The 24,286-nt window shown below is 43.4% G+C and overlaps 1 protein-coding gene across 1 annotated transcript in view; it reads right to left on the bottom strand.

The window, feature by feature from the left end:
• Dnai3 (dynein axonemal intermediate chain 3) overlaps positions 1–22,341 on the bottom strand; it is a 66,082-nt gene extending 43,741 nt beyond the window's left edge. The window contains exons 1-6 of the mRNA XM_048453663.3: positions 22,150–22,341; positions 17,945–18,040; positions 17,522–17,560; positions 5,296–5,477; positions 3,928–4,032; positions 1,283–1,432 (exon numbers count right to left, since the gene is read on the bottom strand). Of these exons, the coding sequence (XP_048309620.2) occupies positions 1,283–1,432; positions 3,928–4,032; positions 5,296–5,477; positions 17,522–17,560; positions 17,945–18,026 (558 nt within the window). The 5' untranslated portion in view covers positions 18,027–18,040; positions 22,150–22,341. The remainder of the gene's footprint in view (positions 1–1,282; positions 1,433–3,927; positions 4,033–5,295; positions 5,478–17,521; positions 17,561–17,944; positions 18,041–22,149) is intronic.
• Between the last annotated feature and the right edge of the window lie 1,945 nt (positions 22,342–24,286).

The raw sequence follows: 24,286 nt of genomic DNA, 5'->3' as shown, positions 1-24,286 counted from the left end.
TCTCCATGGCTTCTCTTTGGGATAACCCTGAGTGTAATTTGTACCCCCGAGTTCCTCTATGGACTCAGGGCAAAGCCTTCCTTCTAGAGACATGGCAAGCTTGCTCCCTCGGAGGGCTTCCTTCCTGTCCAGCACCCCGCTAAGCCAATTGCACCCAAGCCTCTGGGAGGGAACACTACTGTATTCTTTTTCTACTGCTGCAGTAATCAATGACCACAACTGGGGTGGCTTAAAACATAGCAATTTATTCCTACAGCCGTAGAGGCTAGACTGCTGAAGTTGTCTAGTTGAGAGGCAAGGGAGGACTTGACGTGCTTCCTTCCCAGCCCCTGGTACCAGCCAGCAGTCTTCGTCATTCCTTCATCATAGATACATTCTCCACAGTCTCTGAGCAAGCACGTGTGCTGGGGATTGAGCCGAGGGCTTGGAGGGCCTGAGGGACAATTCTCTGTCTCTTCCATGTGGCATCCCTGCCTTCATCTACACTTGATCAACTTCTTATAAGAACACAGTCAATGGACGGGGATGGGGTAGGGGGAGCACGAGGAGGGGAGGGAGGGGAACGTGGTTGGTATGAAAAATGAAAAGAAACTTTCAAATAAAAAAATTAAAAAAGAACACCAGTCAAATCAGATTAGGAACCTATTCTATGTGTGACCTCATTATAGCTTATATGTAATTTATTATATATTAGCAAAGACCCCTCCCCATTTTACCAGTAATGTTACACTCTGGGGCACTAGAGGCCAAGAGACTTTTTAAAGATATCCTTTTGGGGGGGGCAGATTTAATTCCTGACACCCACCAAAGAAAAAGACCATTCTTTGTTGGGAGCTGTAAATCCCTGGCCCCCTGACTTCCTTTGCCTGCTGGAGTGAACCTGTGCCTGCAGCTGCTCTGAGCAGGAGACCTTGATGGCAGGGGAGTGGATTCTGATGAGGCTGGCAGCTGAGAGATCCCGAGAGCTGGGTGTGGCTAAGGATCCCTACATAAGCTTTCTCTGAGCACAATAAACTTGGAATTGGCATTCTTGTATGAAGGACCACCCATGTCCGTGTCTCTCTCTGTCTGTCTCTGTCTTTGTGTTTTTAAGTCTCTCAGCCCCATTCCAGCTTGCGTACATCTTGGCCCGGGTGCTACAGGACCATTTGGCTTTTTACAGTTCTTCTATTAGAAAAAGAAGAAACCCCACAGTTTCCAATATAGCAAAGTTCAGGCTATCCCAGGAAAGAACACTTTTAGTTACAGGGGGTAAAGACTGGACAGCATCAAAGACTCTGACCCGCCTTTTTGATTCCTTGACGGATTCTTCCTCAATTTCTTTCTCACTGCCCAGAGACACCCACGGCTTGGAGACAGGCGGTTTGTAGACGAACATATCTTCTGGAGCAAGCTCCTTGGGTTCTTCTTGTTCCTCTGGCACTTCTGGGGTCTAGGGCATAACAGAAACATTCTAGAACATCTGGCCATTCATATAGTTCATGTGTCTCACACAATTAACTTGACTTTTCTAGGAGTGCATGGAGCACTTCCTGTATCCTTGTCAACTTACGTTTACATAAGTCCAGTAAGCAAAAGGGTGGTGGTGGTGGGAGAAGAATTAAAAAGACAAGAGGATAGAAAGAAAACAAGGAGAGACAGAGCTGTCGTCACCCTTTCCATGGCTTGCCCCATGCATAGGGTCGATGAGGACAATGTAGTTTGTCTCCTAGCAACCTGTCTTCTCAGCTTTCTCAAGGAACTGATGCCTGAGGTCTCCAGGATGGCAGCTAACCGATGCCTCTCTACCCACACCTCGGCATGGGTCCATCGACTCCTAACTCTCCCTCTCTCCACAACATCCCCAGCCAGCAGGAAGTAGCCAGACTTGAACCAGCACCCCATACCCAAAGAGTCTGGGATGTTCAAGAGGAAGCTTCACCCCAAGCTCCCTATCCCATCTCTCTCCAAACCCTGCTGCATCTCAGAAAGCCTGCCAAACGATGACACACACAAATCCAGGCATAAACAAGCATACTGTGGCCGCATTATTTACACGTATATTTTTACAAACAAACGAACAAAACTTTTCCCAGGAAACTGTCAGATGACCAACTTAAAAATCCTGGCGTAGGCTGCAGGAGCCAGGTGAGCACACAGATGTCCCACCGAGGGCCAGGCCAGCAGATGCCCATAAGGGAGAACAGAAACACAAGGAAGGACGGAACACCTGTGCAGCTCAGAGAGCGAGGGCAGGGGGAACCGATCCAGATCCAGTGTAGGGAGACTCCCAGAGTGACCAGATCACCTGCCAGGAATAAGAGGGAGCCGGGAGTGTAGAGCTGCAGACAGACAGCAAACAGGAAGGAAGTGTGTGGGGGGGGAGCAAAGTGTAGAGGATGACCAGGAGGTGGGCTGTGGTGGCATGGAAGGGCAGGGAGGGGTGGTAGGGAGGGGAGAAGAGGAAGGTGGGTGAGGAGGAGGAAGTTGGCCCTTGACCTTTGTCCCAAAGGGCGGGGAGGATGGAGGCGAGAGGAATAAGAGGGCTGTTGGCCACTGTATGGGACATGTGACCCAGTAGGAGGGAGTTGGGTAGGCAGGGTTAGGGGTGTGGGGGAGGGGCCAGTATTTCTGGCCGCATGGAGGGCAGCATTTTTAGGGTCTCAATTCCCAGATAGGCGGGAATCTGGAGGTGTCCTGGTCCTAGCCAACAGGACAGGTGCTGTGGGACACTGGCTACTGAGGGAAGGGTGGGAACGCAGCACCCAGAAACTGGGCATACGGGAGTTTTTGGCCTCTTGTCCCACGGCAGCAAAAGTTTTTAGGCATTTAGGACATATGGTATCAGCCCCAATTTTGTTAAAGACTGCCCAGGACGTTTGTGGATCTGGCTTCGAATTGCAGGTGACCATTTTGCAAGTCTTTGCCGGGACCTGGAGCCTAGTGCAATGTATCCATTTTGGAAGGCTTTGGGTCAAAAAACGGGGTGTGGGATATTCCTTTGAACGGACCGCCTTCTGAGAAAGGGGATAAGGCAGGCCCTTGTCCCGGTAACAGATTGAGGGCCTGGTACGGCTGCGCCTTTGGCGGGACACCCTGAAAATCGCAGCAGGTCCTGGAAAGGAAAACTTACCCAGTTGAAAGCCAATCTTAGCCTGCCAGAGAGCAGGTGTTGGGGAGAAGGGTGTTTTACCACCATTTGGCCCTGGGCCGGTGGGGGAAAAACAACCCCTCAGTGGAAGGAACCTCCAGGTTAAAAATTTTTGCACCCCATAATCCAGATCAGACCAAATCAAACTGAATTAGAAAAAGCCCAGGTTTAATGGATAAAAACGCTCCCGGATGATTTTCCAGCCTCCCCTCCCTACTACTTCCGAGGAGATGGAACAGGAAGATTAGAAAACCATGCATGTTTTCTGGGGGGCAGTTTAAATACCCCGTGGGAGTGGTCTTGAGCATCTCTGGGGGAGGGGTCATCATTTGGCAGGCTTTCTGAGATGCACCAGGGTTTGGAGAGAAATGGGGAAGGGGACTTGGGGTGGAGCTTCCATCCAAGCTGGGAGGATGAATAGAATATTCCATAAGCTAAGAAAGCATAATTTATTGCATGTCTTTACAAATAATACAGATTGCTTAGCTTGATGGCTGAAATATAAAACTCAGTTTCCCTGGATTTGTGAAGGGTTATTTGATAAGAGGAAAGAGAGGAAGTAATGTGTGTGTGTGTGTGTGTGTGTGTGTGTGTGTGTGTGTGTGTGAGTGTATTCTATTTGGGATAGCTCCACCCTGAGGTATAATTTCTTTTCCTAAGTTCCTCTACAGAGTCAGGTCAAAGCTCACCATTCTGAAGCTGAGCTGAGCTCAGGGAACAGAGCTAGGGACCTAGGGATGCCCCAGAAGCATCGCTCCCTCCAGCAGTCAACCTGCAAAGGCTTAGGATTTTCTTACCTTTAAAAAGTTTTCCTTGCCCTCCTCAGTCCCAATGAGGTAAAAGTTGAGTCCATATTTGAAGTCTTTGTCGTAAACGAGCAGCAACTCATCCCCAGGATATTCCTGTGGGGATATCAACCGAGGGCGAGGGTCAGAGCTCACTCACTTTGTGCTGTGCCAACATCAAATCGACATAGTCTGCAATGTAATCACGGCGATGAACTGCCTGTTAAACCAAATCCTCAAATTATTTAATTAAAACGTTTCCCAAAATAAAATGGATTTATGTAATCTTTACCATGCAATTAAAAAAGATTCATTTTTATTTTATAATTGTTTTTTTTCGAACATATGTATGAGCACTATGTGCGTGCCTGGTTTCATGGAGGTCAGAAGAGAAAGTTGAGTTCCCTGGAAATGGGGTTAGCTGGTTGTGGGTCACCATGAGGATGCAGGAACCAAATCTCCTTTGGAAGAAGGTACTGCACTCTGAAGAGCCCAGTCCCATCTCAGCCCCATTTCCATGCCATTCCATTTCTAACGGAAAGAGAAAAACATCGGGGCTGGGGAAATGACCCAGCTGGTAAATGTCTTGTGTGCAAGCATGAGGACCTGAGTTCACACTCCTAGCACCCATGTAAAGAGTGGGACACAGTGGTGTTCTCTCTGACAATGTTGGGGTCAGGGGAGATAGGAGGAGTCTGGAAACTCACTGGCTGGCCATCCCAGCCTAACTGACAGATTCCAGGTCCAGTGAGCGGCCTCATCTAGACAAATAAACTGGAGTGCTGTTGAAGAAGACACAGGAAGTTGATTGCCCATCTCCTTCACACATGCTCACACATGCACCTTCACTCACAGGGTACACTCACCCAGCCCAACACACATGTGCATACACACATGCACTCACACACACGCACACACATACGTGCACACACATGCATGCACATGCACCTGCACTCACAGGGTACAGTCACCCAGCCCAACACACACACATGCACACACACATGCACACTCATGTGTGCACACACACACGCACGTACACACACAATGCACACAATGCACATACGCAAGCCTTAGAAAAAAGAGCAAGCTATGTGCACTGCTTGGTGGTGTGGTCTCCATGCTTAGAGGCAAAGCAAGACCAAAACTATAAATTTAACAATTTAAAACAACAGCTTCCTGCCTCAGCTTCCCAAGTGCCACCATGCCCAGCTAGATTTTAAGCTTTGGGGTAAGAATGAACCTTTCACTTAGCATTCTCACATAGGATTTCTGGGGGGCTGAACGTAAAGGGAATGCCAGAATTGAATGCAAAATCATCTCTAACTTGTCCTGGGATGTTCCTGAGGTAGGACTGAGAGCAAAGAACAAGCCTGTATTTACCCGGACAATTTTTTTGACCGGGTGGAAGTCAGATACTGCAGCTCGGTTCAGCAAGTCTGCCAAGATATCTTCTTTTTTGATGAGCTTATACGTTTGCTCATCTGTGAAATCTTCATCTGCTCGACAGTTGAATATCTCCTGGGTCTTGGTAGTTAACACTAATGGATAAATCTCTGGATGGCCTGGGAGGACAAAGTGCAATTTGGACGTTAAGTCAACTTAAAATGCTAGCATCGAGGAATGTGCAATTGTATTGACTTTTAATAATGTTCTTCGTTACAGATTGGAGACTCTAAATTTCTCGGTCTTACGTCTGAAGTAACTACATTCACAGTAAACATTTTGAACCATAGACTTTAAAGGTGACTGAGTCACTAATCCTTGCTTTACAAACCTGAGGACCTGAGTTCCATCGGCAGCACCCACGCAGAAGGTGAGCAGTGGTGGAAACAGAGACTGCTCTTCCATTTCCTGGCTGCCCAGACCCAAATAATCACACAGAAACTATATTAATTGCAACACCGCTTGGCCTATTAGCTCAGACTTCTTATTAACTAACTCTTACATCTTAAATTAACCCATTTCTATTAATCTATGTTCAGCCACATGGCTGTGGTGTTACTTCATTTTCTATATGTCTGTTTCCTTAAAGGCTGGCTTGAATCTCTCTCCTTCAGCAGCTACATGGCATCTGCCTGACTCTGCTTTCTTTCTCCTTGCATTCAGTTTAGTTTTCTTGCCTACCTCCATTCTTCCATGTCACAGACCAAAGCAGCTTCTTTATTAACCAATGGCAATAAAACATATTCATAGCACACAAAGGGAATCCCAGATCATGGTGGGATACCCTCCTATTGCGAGCAACAGCAAGCCAGGGATAGAGACAGGCAGATCTCTGGAGCTCCTGGCTAGGCAGCCTTGCCTACTTGAAGAGGTTCCAGGCCTATGAGAGACCCTATCTCAAACAAGAATATAGCAGGTGACTAAGAAACAAATGACATCCAAAGGCGTCCTCTGTCCTCTACATGCATGTACACATGTGTGCACTCACGCAAACACAGACATACACTCTGTTCGTGGTGCCTGTCGCCTTAGGCTAAAGTTTACCGATAAGCCTGCCGAGTGTGCTTCTGCTAGCTCTCTCTTGCTTGGCTCCTGCGTTCGGACGGATAGTTTGGATTCTGGTGTAAGCTGGTGGAGTCTTACTTCTGTTTATTAAAGCTGTATATTTTGTATTAAGATAGTCTGGGGACTTTTCATTACCGATCGCCCTGCAGCGTCATCTGGTGCCCAATATGGGGGCCTTTTCCCCCCTCGTGGTGAGGGCCTAGCAGCCTGAGCGCATACTTGGGGTCTCTCTGCAGCCCCACGGCTTTTACCCTGACTAGCCAGCTCATAGCTTAAGTGCGAACTACATTCGCAGGGCCGCTGCCAAACAGCGGGTAGCTAATTTCCTTGCTTACACCTTAAAACCTGCGAGCTAGATCCCAGAGCCGCATACCGCTACTGGCTCCCCACTGGCCCCGACCTTGGGCAGACCAGGGAGGGGACTTCTTGGCTTCTGCTACCCACCTCGGGCAGTGACTTCCCTGCCACCCGGCTGAGCAGGTGCATACGATCTCTGAATTTAACCTCTGGATTTGAGTGTATATATTTTAGAGTTTGCTTACTGCTTTGACTCCATCGCCACGTGGATTCAGGTGCACCCCCGCCACCTACTGGCAGGCAACGGTCATTACAGGTAAGATTTTTCTTTTTGGTTGAAAATAAATACATACATACATACATACAAGTACGATTTCTTTTGATTGAAAATGTCTGAAAATATTCCTATCCAAAAGTTCAATGGCTTTTTTAATTGCGCTATGGAGGATATTCTGAAGGATGACTCTGATATTCCTCTTACTTGGTTATTTCTGGGGCTTGTCGTTTTTCTGGTGTTTGGATATTTTATAAGGATGATGCAGTCCTTACAGGTTGAATCCACAATGCTGAGGGCAGAGATTAAAACCTTAAGGACGATTCAGACTGACACCAACCTCCTCAAAAAAGAGTTTGGAGTTTTCAAGGAGGGGACTAGATCAGAGTTTGGAGTTCTCAAGGAGGAGACTAGATTTTTGTCTGATATGACTCGGTCGACTGACCAAAATATCAAGAAGGTACAGTCTTTAGAAGGGAGTTTCACTGCTCTGGAGGAGGGAACAACAAAAATGACTCATAGCCTCCAGTCCATGACATAAGTGTTGAAACATTAGCTGAGAGGATTAAAACCATTGAATGTAAAAATTGGACTTTATCAAAAGTGTATGATAGATTAATTGACAGGATTTCCATACAAGAAGGCACAGTACATGCCATGAGGATTATGTCCAAGGAGGATATGGTATCTCTAACAGACAAGCTCCACGCCTTAGAATTATCAATGAAGGCGATAGTGTCCAGGGAGGAAATGGTGTCTCTGACGGACAAGCTCCATGCCTTAGAATTGTTAACGAAGGCTTTGGAACATAATACTGGACAGGAGATTCAGGACAGAAGGCAATGGTGAGCAGATTTAATAAGACTGAGGAAGTCATAGACTCTGATGAACAGGAGCAAAAGGTAGAAAGGCAACATTTACCTCCGAAAACTCTGAGTCTACACAGAGTTATACCTGCCTTTCCAGTAATAACATCAGAAAAGATAACCGGCTCCAAAAACCCTAAGGTCATTAAAGAACATACATGGGAGCCTATACGTATGAGTGATCTGAAAGAATTTAAACAAGCAATTGTGAATTATGGACTACATTCATCCTTTGTTAGAGAGATGTTAAAATCCTGGGCTCTCAGCAGCAGGGCAACCCTTCAAGATTGGAATCAATTAACGTCAGCAGTCTTGGAGAACGGACCTTTATGGCATTTCAAATGCCTATTCAAGCAAGAGGCCAGACTTTTACAACAACAAGAATCAGCAAAAGGAATCGAGGTTTCTCTAGATCAAATTCTAGGTGAAAGACTTTACTCTGATCCTCAGGAACAAGCTCTTTATGATGAAAACATTTTATCCATATGTGCCACAGCAGCTCTAAGGGCCTGGGACAGGGTTCAAGACTCAGGTCAGAGAGTAGAATCATATATCAGGGTAAAACAGGGTCAGAGAGAACCCTTTAGTGACTTCTTACAAAGACTAACTAAGGCTGTACAAATGGGGATACCTGATCCAGAAGCAAGAAATATAGTAATTGAGTCTTTGGCTTATAAGAATGCCAACGTAGAATGCAAAAGGATCCTGGGGCCTTTAAAGATCAGATCAGCACCTTTGGATGAATGGGTATTACATACAATGAATGTTGTTACATTTGATTATGGCAGTGAAACATGGGTACAAGAAGCAATTTCCAAAGGTAAAAGGAGACATCAGATTACAAAATGCTTTCATTGTGGCAAAATGGGACACATGAAAAGGGACTGCAGACAATGGAATTCCAGGAATAATGCCTCTTCTAGGAATAACAAGAATAGGAGGACTCAGCCTTCAGGTTTATGTAGGAGATGTGGAAAGGGCAGGCATTGGACGAATGAGTGTAGGTCGACAAGAGATAAACAGGGCAACCCGTTGCCATAGGGAAACGCAATGGGGGGGTCTCGTGCAGGCCCCCATAGCAAATGTGGTCCAGTCATTTCCGATCACTGCAGAGAACATGCCTCTTCAGGGAAATTAGAATGCCCCATGCCTGCTGTTAGAAGCAATAACGGCCTGAAGGATGAGTTAAATGTGGTGAATGAATCAAGAAATCTAAGAGGACAAAGTAAACAAATATTCTGGCAGACTTCTATAAATGAACAAAGACCAAAGCTAAGAGTGTGTGTAAATGGCAAATTTATTACTGGCTTACTGGACACAGGTGCGGATGTAAGTATCATTACTCCAGAATCTTGGCATCCGCATTGGCCTCTTCAGGAGGTAGATATTCAGTTCCTAGGAATTGGAACCCTATCTCGAGTAAGACAAAGCACAAGATGGGTCAATTGTATAGGTCCGGACAAATAGGAAAACTAAGGCCATATGTAGCCAATATTGCAGTGAATTTATGGGGCCATGACCTATTGCAGCAATGGAATAACCAAATTAACATTCCTGCTGCTTCCAGAGCCTATATTTCTGAGGAAAATATTACAAGATATTACAGATGGCAGAAACCGGCCATTAGAGCTATACAAGAACACAACACAATTGATGGCCCTTGAGAGGTACCAACAGCCATGCCTCTACAATGGCTGACTGAGAAACCAATATGGACTAAACAGTGGCCTTTAGCTGAGGAAAAGTTACAGACTTTAGAACAGCTGGTACAAGAGCAATTAGATGCTCGACATATAGAAGAATCTACCAGCCCTTGGAATTCTCCTGTATTTGTTGTTAAGAAAAAATCTGGTAAATGGAGAATGGTGACAGATCTTAGAGCTATCAACAAGGTTATTCAACCTATGGGCCCTCTGCAATCTGGAATTCCTCTGCCCTCCCTGTTACCAAAGGGATGGCCTCTTATAGTTATTGATCTGAAAGATTGTTTCTTCACTATACCACTACAAGAAAAAGATAGAGAAAAGTTTGCCTTCACAGTGCCTACGTATAATAACTCTCAGCCTCTCCTCAGTGGTAGGAGGTACCAGTGGACCGTCCTCCCACAGGGAATGTTAAACTCTCCCACCCTGTGCCAATATTTTGTAAGCCAACCATTGAAAATTATACGCAAACAATTTCCTAAGTCCATAATATACCACTATATGGATGACATCTTAATATCTGATCAAAACAAAGATACCTTAGAAAGGCTGTTTGAAGAAGTACAGATAGTATTACCTAAATGGGGATTGCAAATTGCTCCTGAAAAAATTCAGAGAGGAAATTCTGTTAATTATTTAGGTTATAAAATAGGTTTACAAAGAATTAAGACACAAAAGGCACAAATCAGGAGAGACCGTTTACTAACTCTTAATGACTTTCAAAGATTATTAGGAGACATCTCCAGCCTACGACCGGCTGTTGGGATAACACCTGATCTAATAATTCATTTAAACAAGACCTTGGATGGTGATAAAGACTTAAACAGTCCCAGAGAATTAACAGCTGAAGCAGAAAAAGAACTGACAATGGTTGAAGAAAAATTACAGGAAGCTCATGTGGACAGGGTAAATCCAAAGCTTAGTTGTATTCTCGTCATATTGCCTTCCAGAATTTCTCCTACAGGAATCTAGATTCAAAGAGGTGATATTATCTTGGAATGGATCTTTTTGCCACACAAACCAAGTAAAAAATTAAAAACTTATGTGGAAAAAGTCTCTGAATTGATTATAAAAGGAAAATTGAGACTTTGTCAATTAGCAGGTATAGACCCAACAGAAATTATAGTGCCTTTCACTGCTGATGAGATAAAAAAGTTGTGGGAAGACAATGAACCATGGCAAAGAGCTTGTGATAATTTTTTGGGAGAAATTAATAACAATTACCCCAAAAGCAAGAGACTTAACTTTATAAAGAGAACTTCTTGGATCCTTCCTCGAATCGTCCGTGATGCTCCAATAACCGGAGCCCATACATTTTATACTGATGCTAATAAATCAGGGAAAGCAGATTACAAATCAGAAGAATTGAGTAAAGTGGAACAAAGTCCTTATGATTCTGTCCAGAAGGCAGAATTATATGCCATCCTTATGGTGCTTAGGGATTTTAAAGAACCTCTTAATATAATTACTGACTCACAATATGCAGAAAGAGTTATCTTGCATATTGAAACTGCTGAATTTATATCTGATGATACAGAACTGACCTCATTGTTTATCCAGGTACAAGACATGATCAGGAACAGGCTGTGCCCTATGTATATAACACACATCCAATCCCATACGGGTCTGCCAGGTCTTCTAGCACAAGGTAATGCAGATATTGATCAATTATTGATTGGTAGTGTGCTGCAGGCATCTGAATGTCATAAAAAGCATCATGTCAATAGCAAAGGCTTGAAAAAAGAGTTTTCTATTACATGGCAACAAGCTAAGGAGATTGTAAAGAAATGCCCTACTTGCTCTTTTTATAACCAAACACCATTGCCTGCAGGGACTAATCCAAAGGGTATTAAAAGGAATGAAATTTGGCAGATGGATGTGTTCCACTTTCCAGAATTTGGCAAATTAAAATATGTACATCACACCATTGACACGTACTCAGGTTTCCAATGGGCAACTGTTTTAAGCTCAGAAAAAGCTGATTCAGTAATCACTCATTTATTAGAAGTTATGGCCATTATGGGTATACCTGCACAAATAAAGACAGATAATGGTCCAGCTTATGTTTCTAGGAAAATGAAACGATTTTTTGCTTTTTATAATATTAAGCATGTTACAGGTATACCATACAATCCTACAGGTCAAGCAGTTATAGAAAGATCAAATCGAACTATAAAAGATATGTTGAACAAACAGAAAGGGGTGGAAAATACCCCCAGGAATAGGTTACATAATGATTTATTAACCTTGAATTTTCTCAACGCTAATGAGAAGGGGACAATGGCTGCTGAAAGACATTGGATATTGGAAAAGTCTGCTGAATTAAATCAACCAATTTATTTCAAGGATGTGCTGACCTCACAGTGGAAGCCAGGAGATGTGCTGCGTTGGGGAAGGGGTTTTGCTCTTGTTTCCACAGGAGAGGAAAAATATTGGCTACCATCAAAATTAATTAAGGTTCGGTTTGAAGAGGAGAAGCCTCTTGGAAGAGATAAATGATAAGTCATTACAAGGATAATAATCACACCAAAGGTAAGAGAAATATATAGGTTGGGGGCAGGGTTTTCTTCTTATCTCCACAGGAGAACGCTCATTTTCAAAGGATCCAAGGGACCCTGGATAATTGAATATAGAAACCGCCTACGACCCAAAGAGGATCAACAATGAATCCAAATAGTTTAGGTAAGTATTAGTATTTTTTTTAATATGTACTAATGTGCATTTATTTATAAATATGTAGTGCTGGTTTTGGAGTTGGACTATGGCTTAATCCCTCTTCATTTCCAGGCCTGTTGAAAAGAGATATCCCAGAGTTTCTCTCTCATGTCAAGAGCCAAGATACGGGACAGAATAACTATAATTGATAAATTTTCTTTGCCTTTCCCCACATCTGTTTCTGTCTTATATAATATATATATATATATATATATATATATATATATATATATGTCTGTATATGTCTTCGTAGATAATGTTTAACTTTCCCATAACAAACAATAAATTTTCCTGCAGTAATCTTTAAAGCTTCTAGGATGAAGATGGGTCCCCACAACACCAACTCCACCTGGCTACTATGACGTCATAATGTTGATAGTGCTATTTTTTAGACCTGTTTTTTGGTACCAGTATACAAAACAGTTCCGGATGATGCACAATATTTGACAACACTCTGGCCATACCTCCTTAAACTACTCAGAGACTATTTACAACTTTCTCACACCAAATGTTTATATGGGGATTTTACCATCAATTATTTTCACAGGACCCCCTAAGAGAAACGTCGCCCCCATGACAGCTGGAAGCAATTTTAGAGGACAACGTCCCCTCTCCCAGTAGAATTTGCCCTCAGGTTTAGGGACATCATTTGGGGGTTGGTTATAATTGATATAGGGATGAGGGAATGGGGGAGGTATTTTATAAGCTCAGGGGTGTTTATCAAAAAAAAGGGGGATTGATTGGTGATGGGATTATAATATATTGGTATTTGTGTGTTATTGTTTTTAGAAAATTGTATTGGTGTTGATTTTTGTACATTGATATATTGAAAATGTATGTGAGTATGCTTCTACCTCTATTTGTATTGATATATATACATATATTTACATTCTTACCTCTGATTAAGATATTTATGTAATGATATACATTGTTTACATTTGGAGGTCATTGTCCTCACTCATTGCACAGTTGTTCATTCTCTTAGTCTTCAAGTTAGATAGATAGAAATTAATAGTCATATATGTTTATTATTTATATTTAGGCTAATCAGGTTATTTAGGTGCATACTTAGTATAGATAGTATAATCTTCAACCTCTTCGAAGAGCTGTGGAAAATGGCCTTTAATCTAACTCATAATTCTATAGTTGCGAGACACAATCACTCCTGGCATCACCGCTCTACTCCCGAGAGAATGTTGAGCACCAAAGACACTCCACCTGGAGCTCGTCTTCTTCCTGGCAGAACTGGCCTTTGGGCAAAGAAAAAGCCTATACCTCGACCACTGACAGAATTACAGAATATCCATAAATGGATAAAAGCAGGATTGTCTTATCTTGCCAAGACAGGGTGAGAGAGTCCTAAAAGGTTTCTTGCCTTTGAAAAATGGCATGTCAGTTACATCAGGCCTTAGCCAAAGTTGGTTGACTCAACATTGCATACGAGACTTTGGGTGATTGCCCAGGTATTCAGTTGTCTCTTCCATTTGTTGCACATTTCAGAAGTTTCCCACTTGTACTTTCGGGGTGCTTGAGTAAAATTATTTCCCTTCTCAGATCTTTGATGGAGTTGAAGATTAGATAGTTGTAGTTACCATCTACATTATTTAGACTCCCTGAAATAGAATGTTTAGTAAAACTTTTGTTATATGTTTCTTGTTTAATATTGTTTATTGTTTGTAACTTTATATTTATTATTTGTTTCTATTGTATATAGTTGTATTTGGTTTGGTTCTGTCTTATTTTAGAAAAAAGGGGGAGATGATAGGGGAATTCAACCAATCACACTCTGTTCGTGGGGCGTGTTGCCCTTAGGCTAAAGTTTACCGATAAACCTGGCGAGTGCTTCTGCTAGCTCTCTCTTGCTTGGCTCCTGCGTCCAGATGGATAGTTTGGATTCTGGTGTAAGCTGGTGGAAGTCTTACTTCTGTTTATTAAAGCTGTATATTTTGTATTAAGATAGTCTGGGGACTTTTCATTACCGATCGCCCTGCAGCGTCAACTGGCAAACCAAATCCAAGAACACATCAAAAAGATTATCCACTGTGATCAAGTGGGCTTTATTCCAGAGATGCAGGGATAGTAAAACATATGAAAATCTGTTGGAAAAAAGAAAGCATATTTAACAAATGGTGCTGGCGTAACTGGGTATCAACATGTAGAAGAATGAAAGTAGATCCATATCTATTGCCATGCACAAAACTCAAGTCCAAATGGAGCAAAGACCTCAACGTAAATCCAACCACACTGAACTTCATAGAAGAGAAAGTGGGAAGTACACTTGAATACATTGGCACAGGAAACTGCTTCATAAATATAAACCCCAGTAGCACAGACACTGAGAGAAACAATAAATGGGACCTCCTGAAACTGAAAATCTTCTGTAAAGCAAAGGGCATGGTCAACAAGACCAGATGGCAGCCTACAGAATGAGAAATGATCTTCACCAACCCCACATCAAACAGAGGGCTGATCTTCAAAGTATACAAAGAACTCAAGAAATTGGTCATCAAAAAAACAAATAATCCAATAAAAAATGGGGTACAGTCCTAATCAGAGAACTCTCAATAGATGAATCTAAAATGGCTGAAAGACACTTAAGAAAATTCTCAACATCCTTAGCCATCAGAGAAATGCAAATCAAAACAACTCAGAGATTCCATCTTATACCTATAAGAATGGACAAGATCAAAAACACTGATATCAACTTATGCTGGAGATGATGTGGGGTAAAGGGAACACTTCTGCATTGCTGGTGGGAGTCTGAATTGGTACAGCCGCTTTGGAAATCAGTATGATAATTTCTCAGAAAATTAGAAAATAACCTTCCTCAAGACCTAGCAATACCACTTTTGGGTATATACCCAAAGGATGCTCAATAATACCGCAAGAATATGTGCTCAATTATTTTCATAGCAGCATTGTTTGTCATAGCCGGAACCTAGAAACAACCTAAATGCCCTTTGAATAGATAAGCAGAGAGTGGACAACCTTGTCTTATTCCTTATTTCAGTGGGATCGCTGCGAGTTTCTCTCCATTTAGTCTGATGTTGGCTGATGGCTTGCTGTATATTGCCTTTATTATGTTTAGGTATGTTTCTTGTATCCCTGCTCTCTCCAAGACCTTTATCATGAAGGGATGTTGTATTTTGTCAAAAGCTTTTTGGCATCTAATGAGATGATCATGCGGTTTTTATTCTTCAGTTTGTTCATATGGTGAATTATGTTGACAGATTTTCGTATGTTGGGCCATCCCTGCATCTCTGGGATGAAGCTGACTTGATCATGGTGGATGATGGTTTTGATGTGTTCTTGGATTCGATTTGCCAGTATTTTATTTAGTATTTTTGCATCAATGTTCATGAGTGAGATTGGTCTGTAATTCTCTTTCTTAGTGATGTCTTTCTGTGGTTTGGGTATCAGGGTAATTGTAGCCTCATAAAAAGAGTTTGGCAATGTTCCTTCTGTTTCTATTGTGTGGAACAATTTGAGAAGTATTGGCATTAGTTCTTCTTTCAAAATCTTGTAGAATTCTGAGCTGAAACCATCTGGTCCTGGACTTTTTTTGGTTGGGAGACTTTTGATGACTGCTCAGCTATGTTTATATCAGCTTTATTTGTAATAACCAGAACCTGGAAACAGCCTAGATGCTTCTCAACCAAAGAATGGTTAAGCAAAATGTGGTACTTTTGCACAACGGAGTATTACTCGACTATTAAAAACAATAATGTCAGGAAACTTGAAGGCAAATAGATGTAACTAGAAAAAAATCATCCCAAGTGAGGTAACCCAGACTGAGAAAGACAAACATCATATGTGCTCACTTATAAATAGATATTAGCTGCAAAGTAATGGGTAACCATGCTACAGAGCCAGAAAGGTTAGGTAACAAGGAAGGCTCAAGTGGGGATGCATGGATCTTCTTGAGAAGGGCAACTGGGTTTGGTGGGGATGGGAACATGAGGAATCAGGCTGTGGGGTGAGTGGAGGGGGAGAAGACTGAAAGGGATGACTAGAGAGGGGGGCATTTTGGGGCCAGGTAGATACCTGATGCAAGGGAAACCTCCAAGAATTTACAAGGATGACCCTAGCTAAGATTTTTATCAATAGATGGCCTGAACTGGCCATCTCCTGTGATCAGATTGGTAACTACCCCAATTATCATCAGAGAGACTTCATCCAGTAGCTGATGGAAACAGATGCAGAGACGCACAGCCAAACATTAGACTGAGCTCAGGGAATCCTGCTGAAAAGTGGGAGGAAGGATTGTAGGAGCCAGAGGGGTTAAGGACACCACAAGAAAACCCACAGAAACAACTAACCCCGGGCTCATTGGAACTCACAGAGTCTGAACCAATGACCAAGGAGCCTGCATAGGACCAACCCAGGCCCTCTACATCTGTGATACCTGTGTATCTTTTTGTGTAGCTTATTCTGCTTGTGGGACTCCTAACGATGGGAACAGGGGCTGTCCATAATGCTTTAATTGGCTCTTGGGACCCTATTCCTCATACTGGATTGCCTTGCTTAGTTTAATACAAGGGGCGTCGCTTCTTCTTACGGCAACTTGATATGCTATGCTATGTTGATACCCATGGGAGGCCTGTTCCTTTCTGAACAGAAGCAGGAGGAGGGGACTGGGGATGGGAATAGGAGGAGAGGAGGGAGGGGAAACTGTGGTATGGATATAAAATAAATAAGGTAAACAAATAAAAAGGAAACAAAAGACTATTTATTCTTATTTTATATGAATAGGTGTTTTGCCTGCGTATACATCATGCTATGCACCATGTGCATGCAGTACCCTTGGAGGCCAAAAGAGGGCACTAGGTACTCTGAAACTGGATTTATAGTTGCTTGTGAGCCACCATGTAGGTGTTGGGAATCAAATCCAGGTCTCTGGAAGAGCAGACAGTGCTCGTAAACACTGAGCCATCTCTCCAGCCTCTCCTTTCACTTTTACTGGGTTTCTGGGATCAATTGAGGTTGTCAGGTTCGCCTGGAGTGTGTGTTACCCACAGCCACCTGACTACCCCTTAGCAGCTTCAAACATTTCTTTTTTTAAACGACTGTTTTAACCAAATCTATTTCTCCATTCAATCTCTGCTTTCTATTTTCATGTAATTCTTTATTTTAAAAATTCCAGGGTGTGGGGATGCAACCCGAGCAGACCCCAAGTTTGGGGCCCATCGGGAGCTACATCATGAGCCTCTAAATAGCAAATCCCAAGTGCTGCTTCCGCTTACCCATGCTCTCCATGTTCACTGGCTCCTCTTCTTCAGCAACTGAAAGGCAATGGGATATCAAGTTTACAGTTTGAATCAAGTGATCTCCCCTTGCTATGTTATTGTAAACCATCAAACACAAACGATAAATAAAAATATATACTGAAGAATTCAACTACCACTCGACTGGTTACAGAAGCAGGAAACTGTCTTCTCTTTAGTAATGCATGTGTGGTCAGTCGTATTTCATTAATATGTGGGGGAAAGGCTAAGCTCCATTCAATGTCTGTCTGACTTTACACGAGCAAAAGTATTTTATTTTACTTGATAGATAAATCAGGACTATATACTCCATAGTACACAACAACATGCAATAATACAAAATAACACACAAAGCAAGAAATAACCCAGTAAAAAATCCCATAAACAAAAAGACAATCCTACCTAGTAACGGTTGTTTGGCCTTCTTTTTGACATGCTGACCCTTTTTCTGGCCCTTGGGGCTCTTCTGTGCTTTCGGTGCCATGGCTCTGATGTAGGCTACAATGAGAGATAGCATTATTAAGTACTGGTTTATACTTTCAGGTATGAAACACTCTTATTTAGTGAACATAATATTTTCTAAGCTTGGGCCTGGACTAAATCATCTATGAATTTTCAGTAGGAACTCAGGGTTAGCTGTGTACTGTGTCTAAAGGTTTTAGTGCAACAGCAATGAGATTAATAAGACCCCGTTCCTATGGAGCCGTTGGCTGAGGTGCCCCTAGGCTGTCCCTGATGCACTGGATCTTATTCTCTGTGGTTGCTCGATGCTGTTTTGTTCTTTGTCTCCTCGCAGGAAGACACTCACAGGTGTCTCGGTTTACACAGATGAGCTTTGAACCATGGGGTGAGTCAGATCCGCAGCACACACATCTGTGTATAGTTTGTAAATGAATATAACTTAAGTCATACTCCTGTCTTACATGTAACCGTTAAAGTCTCATTTGTGGTGCCTCAGGGTGCTTTGACAGGATGTGGCACTGGGCAAGGTCATCCCTTGGCATTAAATCCCTGTCGAGATGCCCACCATAGACTCATTGTATTAAATGGTAAAGAGTGTGATTTCAGAGTCAGGTACAGTGGCCATCCCTATGATTGGAGCTCTTGGGAGTGGAAGCAGGGGGATTGCCTTGCACTGCAGCCAGCCTGGGCTACAGAATAAGATATTTCAGGAGTCTGTGCACCGGGATTTACAAGCGGTCTTACTTTTTAGCTGAATGGTCCTGGTAAGCTGCGGACCTTCTTAGTCTCTATGTATTTCTTTGTTTCCTGGGGAAAATGGAATCCACCTCAGAAGGCGGCTTTGAGGGCTCAATAAAAGTAAAAAAAAATCAAATCATTATTCAGCTTGTCACCTTGTTAGTCTTATTTTATGAAAGCAACATCAACACAGACTGAGCGTTGTCTTGTAGTTGACGTCTAAGACATCATCAGCTTCTGTTGTTCTTTACCTAGTCCCGTCATTGCAGAACCGTGACCAAAGTGTGGGTGCCCGTGTGTTTGCATGCACTGAAAACATTATCATTATTGTGTATGCGTATATATGCATGCAGAGGAGGAAGGAGGGTGGCATATGTACCACTGTGCTTGTGTGACAGTCAGAGGACAACTCTGTGCAGTCACCTGTACGTGGGTTCTGGGTTCTGGGATTGAATTTAGGCCATCAGATTTGCATAGAAAGCACTTTTTATGTTGAGCTTTGAAATCCAATGCGTGTATTATTATTATTATTTCTTCTTCTTCTTCTTCTTCTTCTTCTTCTTCTTCTTCTTCTTCTTCTTCTTCTTCTTCTTCTTCTTCTTCTTCTTGGTTTTTCAAGACAGGGTTTCTCTGTAGCGTTGGAACCTGTCCTGGAACTAGCTCTTGTAGACCATGCTGGCCTCAAACTCACAGAGATCCACCTGCCTCTGCCTCCTGAGTGCTGGGATTAAAGGCAAGCGCCACCACCGCCCAGCCAGTTTGAAGCATTTCATGTGCATTTTAAATTAAATGAATTTTTTTTTGAGACAGGATTTCCCTATTTGCCTACTCACACTGGCTTTGAGTTTAAGATACTTCTACCTCAGTTTTTCTGTGACCTTAATCTTAGTTACGTGTTATTATTACCGTCATTTTTCGTCCTTATTTTATGAAGGGTGAAGGGGTCAGAACACTGATGAGGGGACCTGGAGAGGGTGAGCATCTCAGCCTCCACACTACACTGTCCCTCAGATTTTTGTGTTTCGTTACAAATATATCTTAATTAGGGTTTCTATGCTGTGATGAAACACCACAATCAAAAGCAAGTTGTGGGAGGGGAGAGTTTATTTGGCATACACAGCCATGTTGTAGTCCATTGCTGAAGGAACTCAGGGTAGGAATTCAAACAGGGCAGGGATTTGGAGCTGATGCAGAGGCTCAGAGGGGTGTAGCTTACTGACTTGCTCTCCATGGCTTAATCAGCAGTTTTCTTACAGAGCCCAGGACAACCAGCCCAGGGATGGCACCTCCCACAATGGGCTGGGCTCTCCCACGCAGATCACTAAATAAGGAAATGCCCTACAGCCAGAACTGATTGAGGAATTTTCTCAATTTTGGTTCCCTCCTTTCAGATGACGCTAGCTTGTGTCAAGTTGACATAAAACTAGCCAGCACACAAACAGAGCTATTAAAAGCCATGGTCTTCATTGATAAAGGCACAATTTATGCTTTGATCAGTATTTTATGATTCTGAATTTTAAAGAAATGTCTATTCCTTTCCCTCCCTCCCTTCCTCCTCCTGAACGCCCCACCCGTGTTTGTGAAGGGGCATGTTTGTGTGGCACAGGGCAACTTAGAATGCCGTGCCTTAGGCACTATCTACCTATCATCACCGTTTCTTGAGACAGCATCTTACACTGGCCTGGAGGCTACCCAGCAGGCTAAACAGGTTGACCACCAACCTTGAGGAATCTTCCCGTCTCTGCTTCAGAAGTGCTGAGATTACAAGTTTGTGTTATCACAGCTCGATGAAAAAGTTTTAGATTTACTATTAGAACTACCATTTATTTTATTGTGTGTGTGTTGTACTTGCATGTCTGGCTTGGTGGAGTTCAGAAGAAGGAATCAGATCCCTTGGCACAGGAGTTGTGGATGACTGTGAGCTACCATGTGGTTCTGGATCCTCAACAAGAGGATCAAGTGATCTTAACCACTTAGCCATCTCTCCAACCCTTTCACCTTGGTATTTGTTTTTAACCTAGTTTTTAGTGATCAAATTCAGGTGCTCACAGTTTAACCAGCAAAGTTATCTCCTCAGTCCTGAACTTTATACTTAAACAAATTTAAATTACGTGTGTGTGTGTGTGTGTGTGTGTGTGTGTGTGTATGTCTGTGGAGGGCAGAGGACAACTTGTTGGAGCTAGTTCTCCCCTTGCAGCATGTGGGGCCTTGGTAGCAAACTCAGGTCACCGGGCTTGGTGGCAGGCACCTTTACCTACTGAGCCATCATACTGGCCCAAAGCTCTACTTTTTAGATATTCTGCAATAAAAGGCTCTCTCAGTTTTTCAGATGAGGTGTTATCCACACCATTCTCCAGAATCATAAATTCGAAACGTAGACGTCATTCTATTTTGGAAGATTTCTCATCAGTATATTCTCCACTTTCTATTCCAGTTCCATTTGGGTTAAAATACTCAACAACATTGTAAACACCACCCAACTTCATACAGCTATAGTGTGGGCAATTGCACAGGTGTGTCGTCGCATGTACACACACACATTAATACTGCTAATACTACCACCATGACTGTTCATTGCATATCCTATGCAGTGAATATGTTCTTTACATATAAATAAAATGGTCAAGTTACTTCCCTATATAAAGAGTTTATTCTCTTTCAGTATAAGACTGATGTCACTTGAAATGCAAATTTCCCAAGCCCCTTCTACTTCCAAAGAGTGGATTTTGTATTTTAGAAGAATTTTTCCAACTTTCGAAGCTTGTATCTGAAGATTATCCTGCACTGGTGGTCTGCTTTCTTCCTGAGCCTGCGTCAGTCTTGATCTGACATATTCTAGCGAATCTGGGAGGAGCTGACACAGGTTCCAAAAACACCGCCTGAGGGGTGGCTGTGGATTCACTCAGCGTTCAGCATACAGGACTACAAGGGCGAGAGGCCGCACTAAGCATCAGTTAGGTCCTAGATACAGTGATCCCTAGGGAAATGAAACAAAACCTCCTCCAAAGAACTCATCATCTCTCTTCGTCTTTATGGTTAGTCCTCTTCCACCCCCTAGTGATCCACTTCAGCCCACGTTAATCTTCTACGGTGTAGATGAGCAACCAGGATCACGCCATTCTCATATTCATTTATGAATAATTTATTGAGCTCCTACTGCGTGCCAGGCAATGTAAGGGGAGGATTAAGACAGTATTTTCTCTCTGTTTCCAGCATTCTTAAATCGCTGTTCTCTCGTAGCTGTTTTGTCTCTGGATTGGGCTGGAAGTCCTTTGAAAGTAGTGAAAAAAAGTCTATGCTTATTTCGTAGACTTCGCGGCGCCTAGCACATTGAGGGAGGTTTCCTAACGCCCTTGAAATGGTAACGAGATATTTGGTTTACCCTTGCCCATTTTGAACCGCATTACCTGGATCACTAAAGGCAGAAGGAGATAGCCTCTTGGTAGTCAGTACCCGGGAGAAAAGCTCCTCTAAGGGTTGGGGACGGGGGCTTGACTCTTCTCGCTCCGGAAAAATAAACCTCAAATCTCCAGCAACAGCAGCTGGCGGGTGTTGCTAGGACGCGTCCGTTGCTAAGATGGAGATTGACAAAAACCCCAGACACCAATACGGCTTCGGCCCCCAACCGTTTTTGTCAAAGCAGACTTGTAATTGGTTGTCATGTTGTGATGTCACCTAACGTAACCCCAGAAAAGCCGACAGTTTTCCGCCAGCCAGGAAAGCGCTAGCGATTTCGGTCTTTTCGTGGCAGTGCTTCCGATTGACCCCGCGTCCGTGCCTTGCCTTGCACCCACTGTAGCGTGACTCAAAGGAGCGTCCTCTGGGCTGCGGGTGGGCAGCCCCTAGGCCAGCCACTTGACTCCACTGCAGGGAGCAGGATGCATCTAGAACCTGGGTAAAATTGTGGAGTGGAGCCGAAGTTGCATTCGGGTTGTCCTGGACGTCCCCGAAGTAATTTTGTATAGAGTTTGACTGAAGCCGGAAGTACAAGCCTCAAAGGGAAAGCTTGATTCTCTGTTGATTGTAAGGGCAATTTTATCTGACTACGGACCCTCTGGGATTGTTAGAGCAAAGCCCATCTCTCCAGGAGTTCCTTCTTTAAAAATACAGATTAGAACTGCTAATTTGTAACCTGGGGAAAGTCAGTAAAGCAATGCAGTTGATCACCACGATTGGCCTAAAGAGTTTTCTTTATGACAGGATCTCGCTGCCCTAGGACTCCCTCTGTAGGATGAATAGATGGATGGATGGATGAACGGACAGAACGACCATAGATGCCACAACTTAGCAGAGCCAAGATTAACTTTCAAACTTTAGACATCTTTTCAAGTCTCTCTGTCTCTGTCTCTGTCTCTCTCTCTCTCTCTCTCTCGTGTGTGTGTGTGTGTGTGTGTGTGTGTGTGTGTGTGCACATGGTGTGTGTCACCATGCATGTATGGAGGTCAGAAGACAACTTCAGGTATTGGCCCTCACCTTCCACGTTTTGTTGTTTTTAAGTGTAGGAATACTGGGATTACAGATGCACTACACACGCAGCTCTATGTGGGTCCTGGGATTGCAGATGTGTACTACACACACAGCTCTACGTGGGTCCTGGGATTACAGATGTGCATTACACACCCAGTTCTTCGTGGGTCCTGGGATTACAGATGTGCATTACACACCTAGTTCTTCATGGGTCCTGGGATTACAGATGTGCATTACACACCCAGTTCTTCGTGGGTCCTGGGATTACAGATGTGCATTACACACCTAGTTCTTCATGGGTCCTGGGATTACAGAAGTGCACTACACACCCAGTTCTTCATGGGTCCTGGGATTACAGATGTGCATTACACACCCAGTTCTTCATGGGTCCTGGGATTACAGATGTGCATTACACACCCAGTTCTTCATGGGTCCTGGGATTACAGATGTGCATTATACCCCTAGTTCTTCATGGGTCCTGGGATTACAGATGTGCATTACACCCCCAGTTCTTCATGGGTCCTGGGATTACAGAAGTGCACTACACACCCAGCTCTACGTGGGCCCTAACACTTGCAAGGCACAGATAGACCTCTGAGCCTCTCTTCAGCCCCATCATTCAGACATCTTTCAAGTTCCTCCCCCATGTAGTAGCATCCCTGACCATCAGTTGGCAAAACTAGAATCCAAGAGTCATCCCTGATTCCTGTTCTATTGCCCACAGCCAACCTGTTCCTAAGTCTTACCGTTTCTCCTCCCTGAAAGTCTTTCTGAAGATACATCCCCTCTAAGCTGCCTTCTGCCTTTTCCTTATTTCAGATGGCCTCATCTGTCACCTCACTGGTACCAGCAGTGCTGGACATGACTCATCTTCCCTCTAGTTTATTTTCTAAGCTGCCATGTAGTGTTCTGTTTGGAATCAGGGACCCAAGGCTGGCAGCACTTTTCGCACAGCCCCGTGTGGTGTACAAAAAGTTGTACACAACTCTGAACGTGACTTGAAAGATGGCTGGCAGGTGCCAGATACGTTCTTACCTTATTTCCTGCATCTCACAGTGCAACCCTGCACTTTTGATC

This window comes from Myodes glareolus, chromosome 17 (assembly GCF_982192425.1).
Source record: "Myodes glareolus chromosome 17, mMyoGla1.1, whole genome shotgun sequence".
NCBI classification, from domain to species: Eukaryota; Metazoa; Chordata; class Mammalia; order Rodentia; family Cricetidae; genus Myodes; species Myodes glareolus.
The sequence above is the reverse complement of the archived record's forward strand: the minus strand, read 5'-3'. Positions and strand labels throughout refer to the sequence as shown.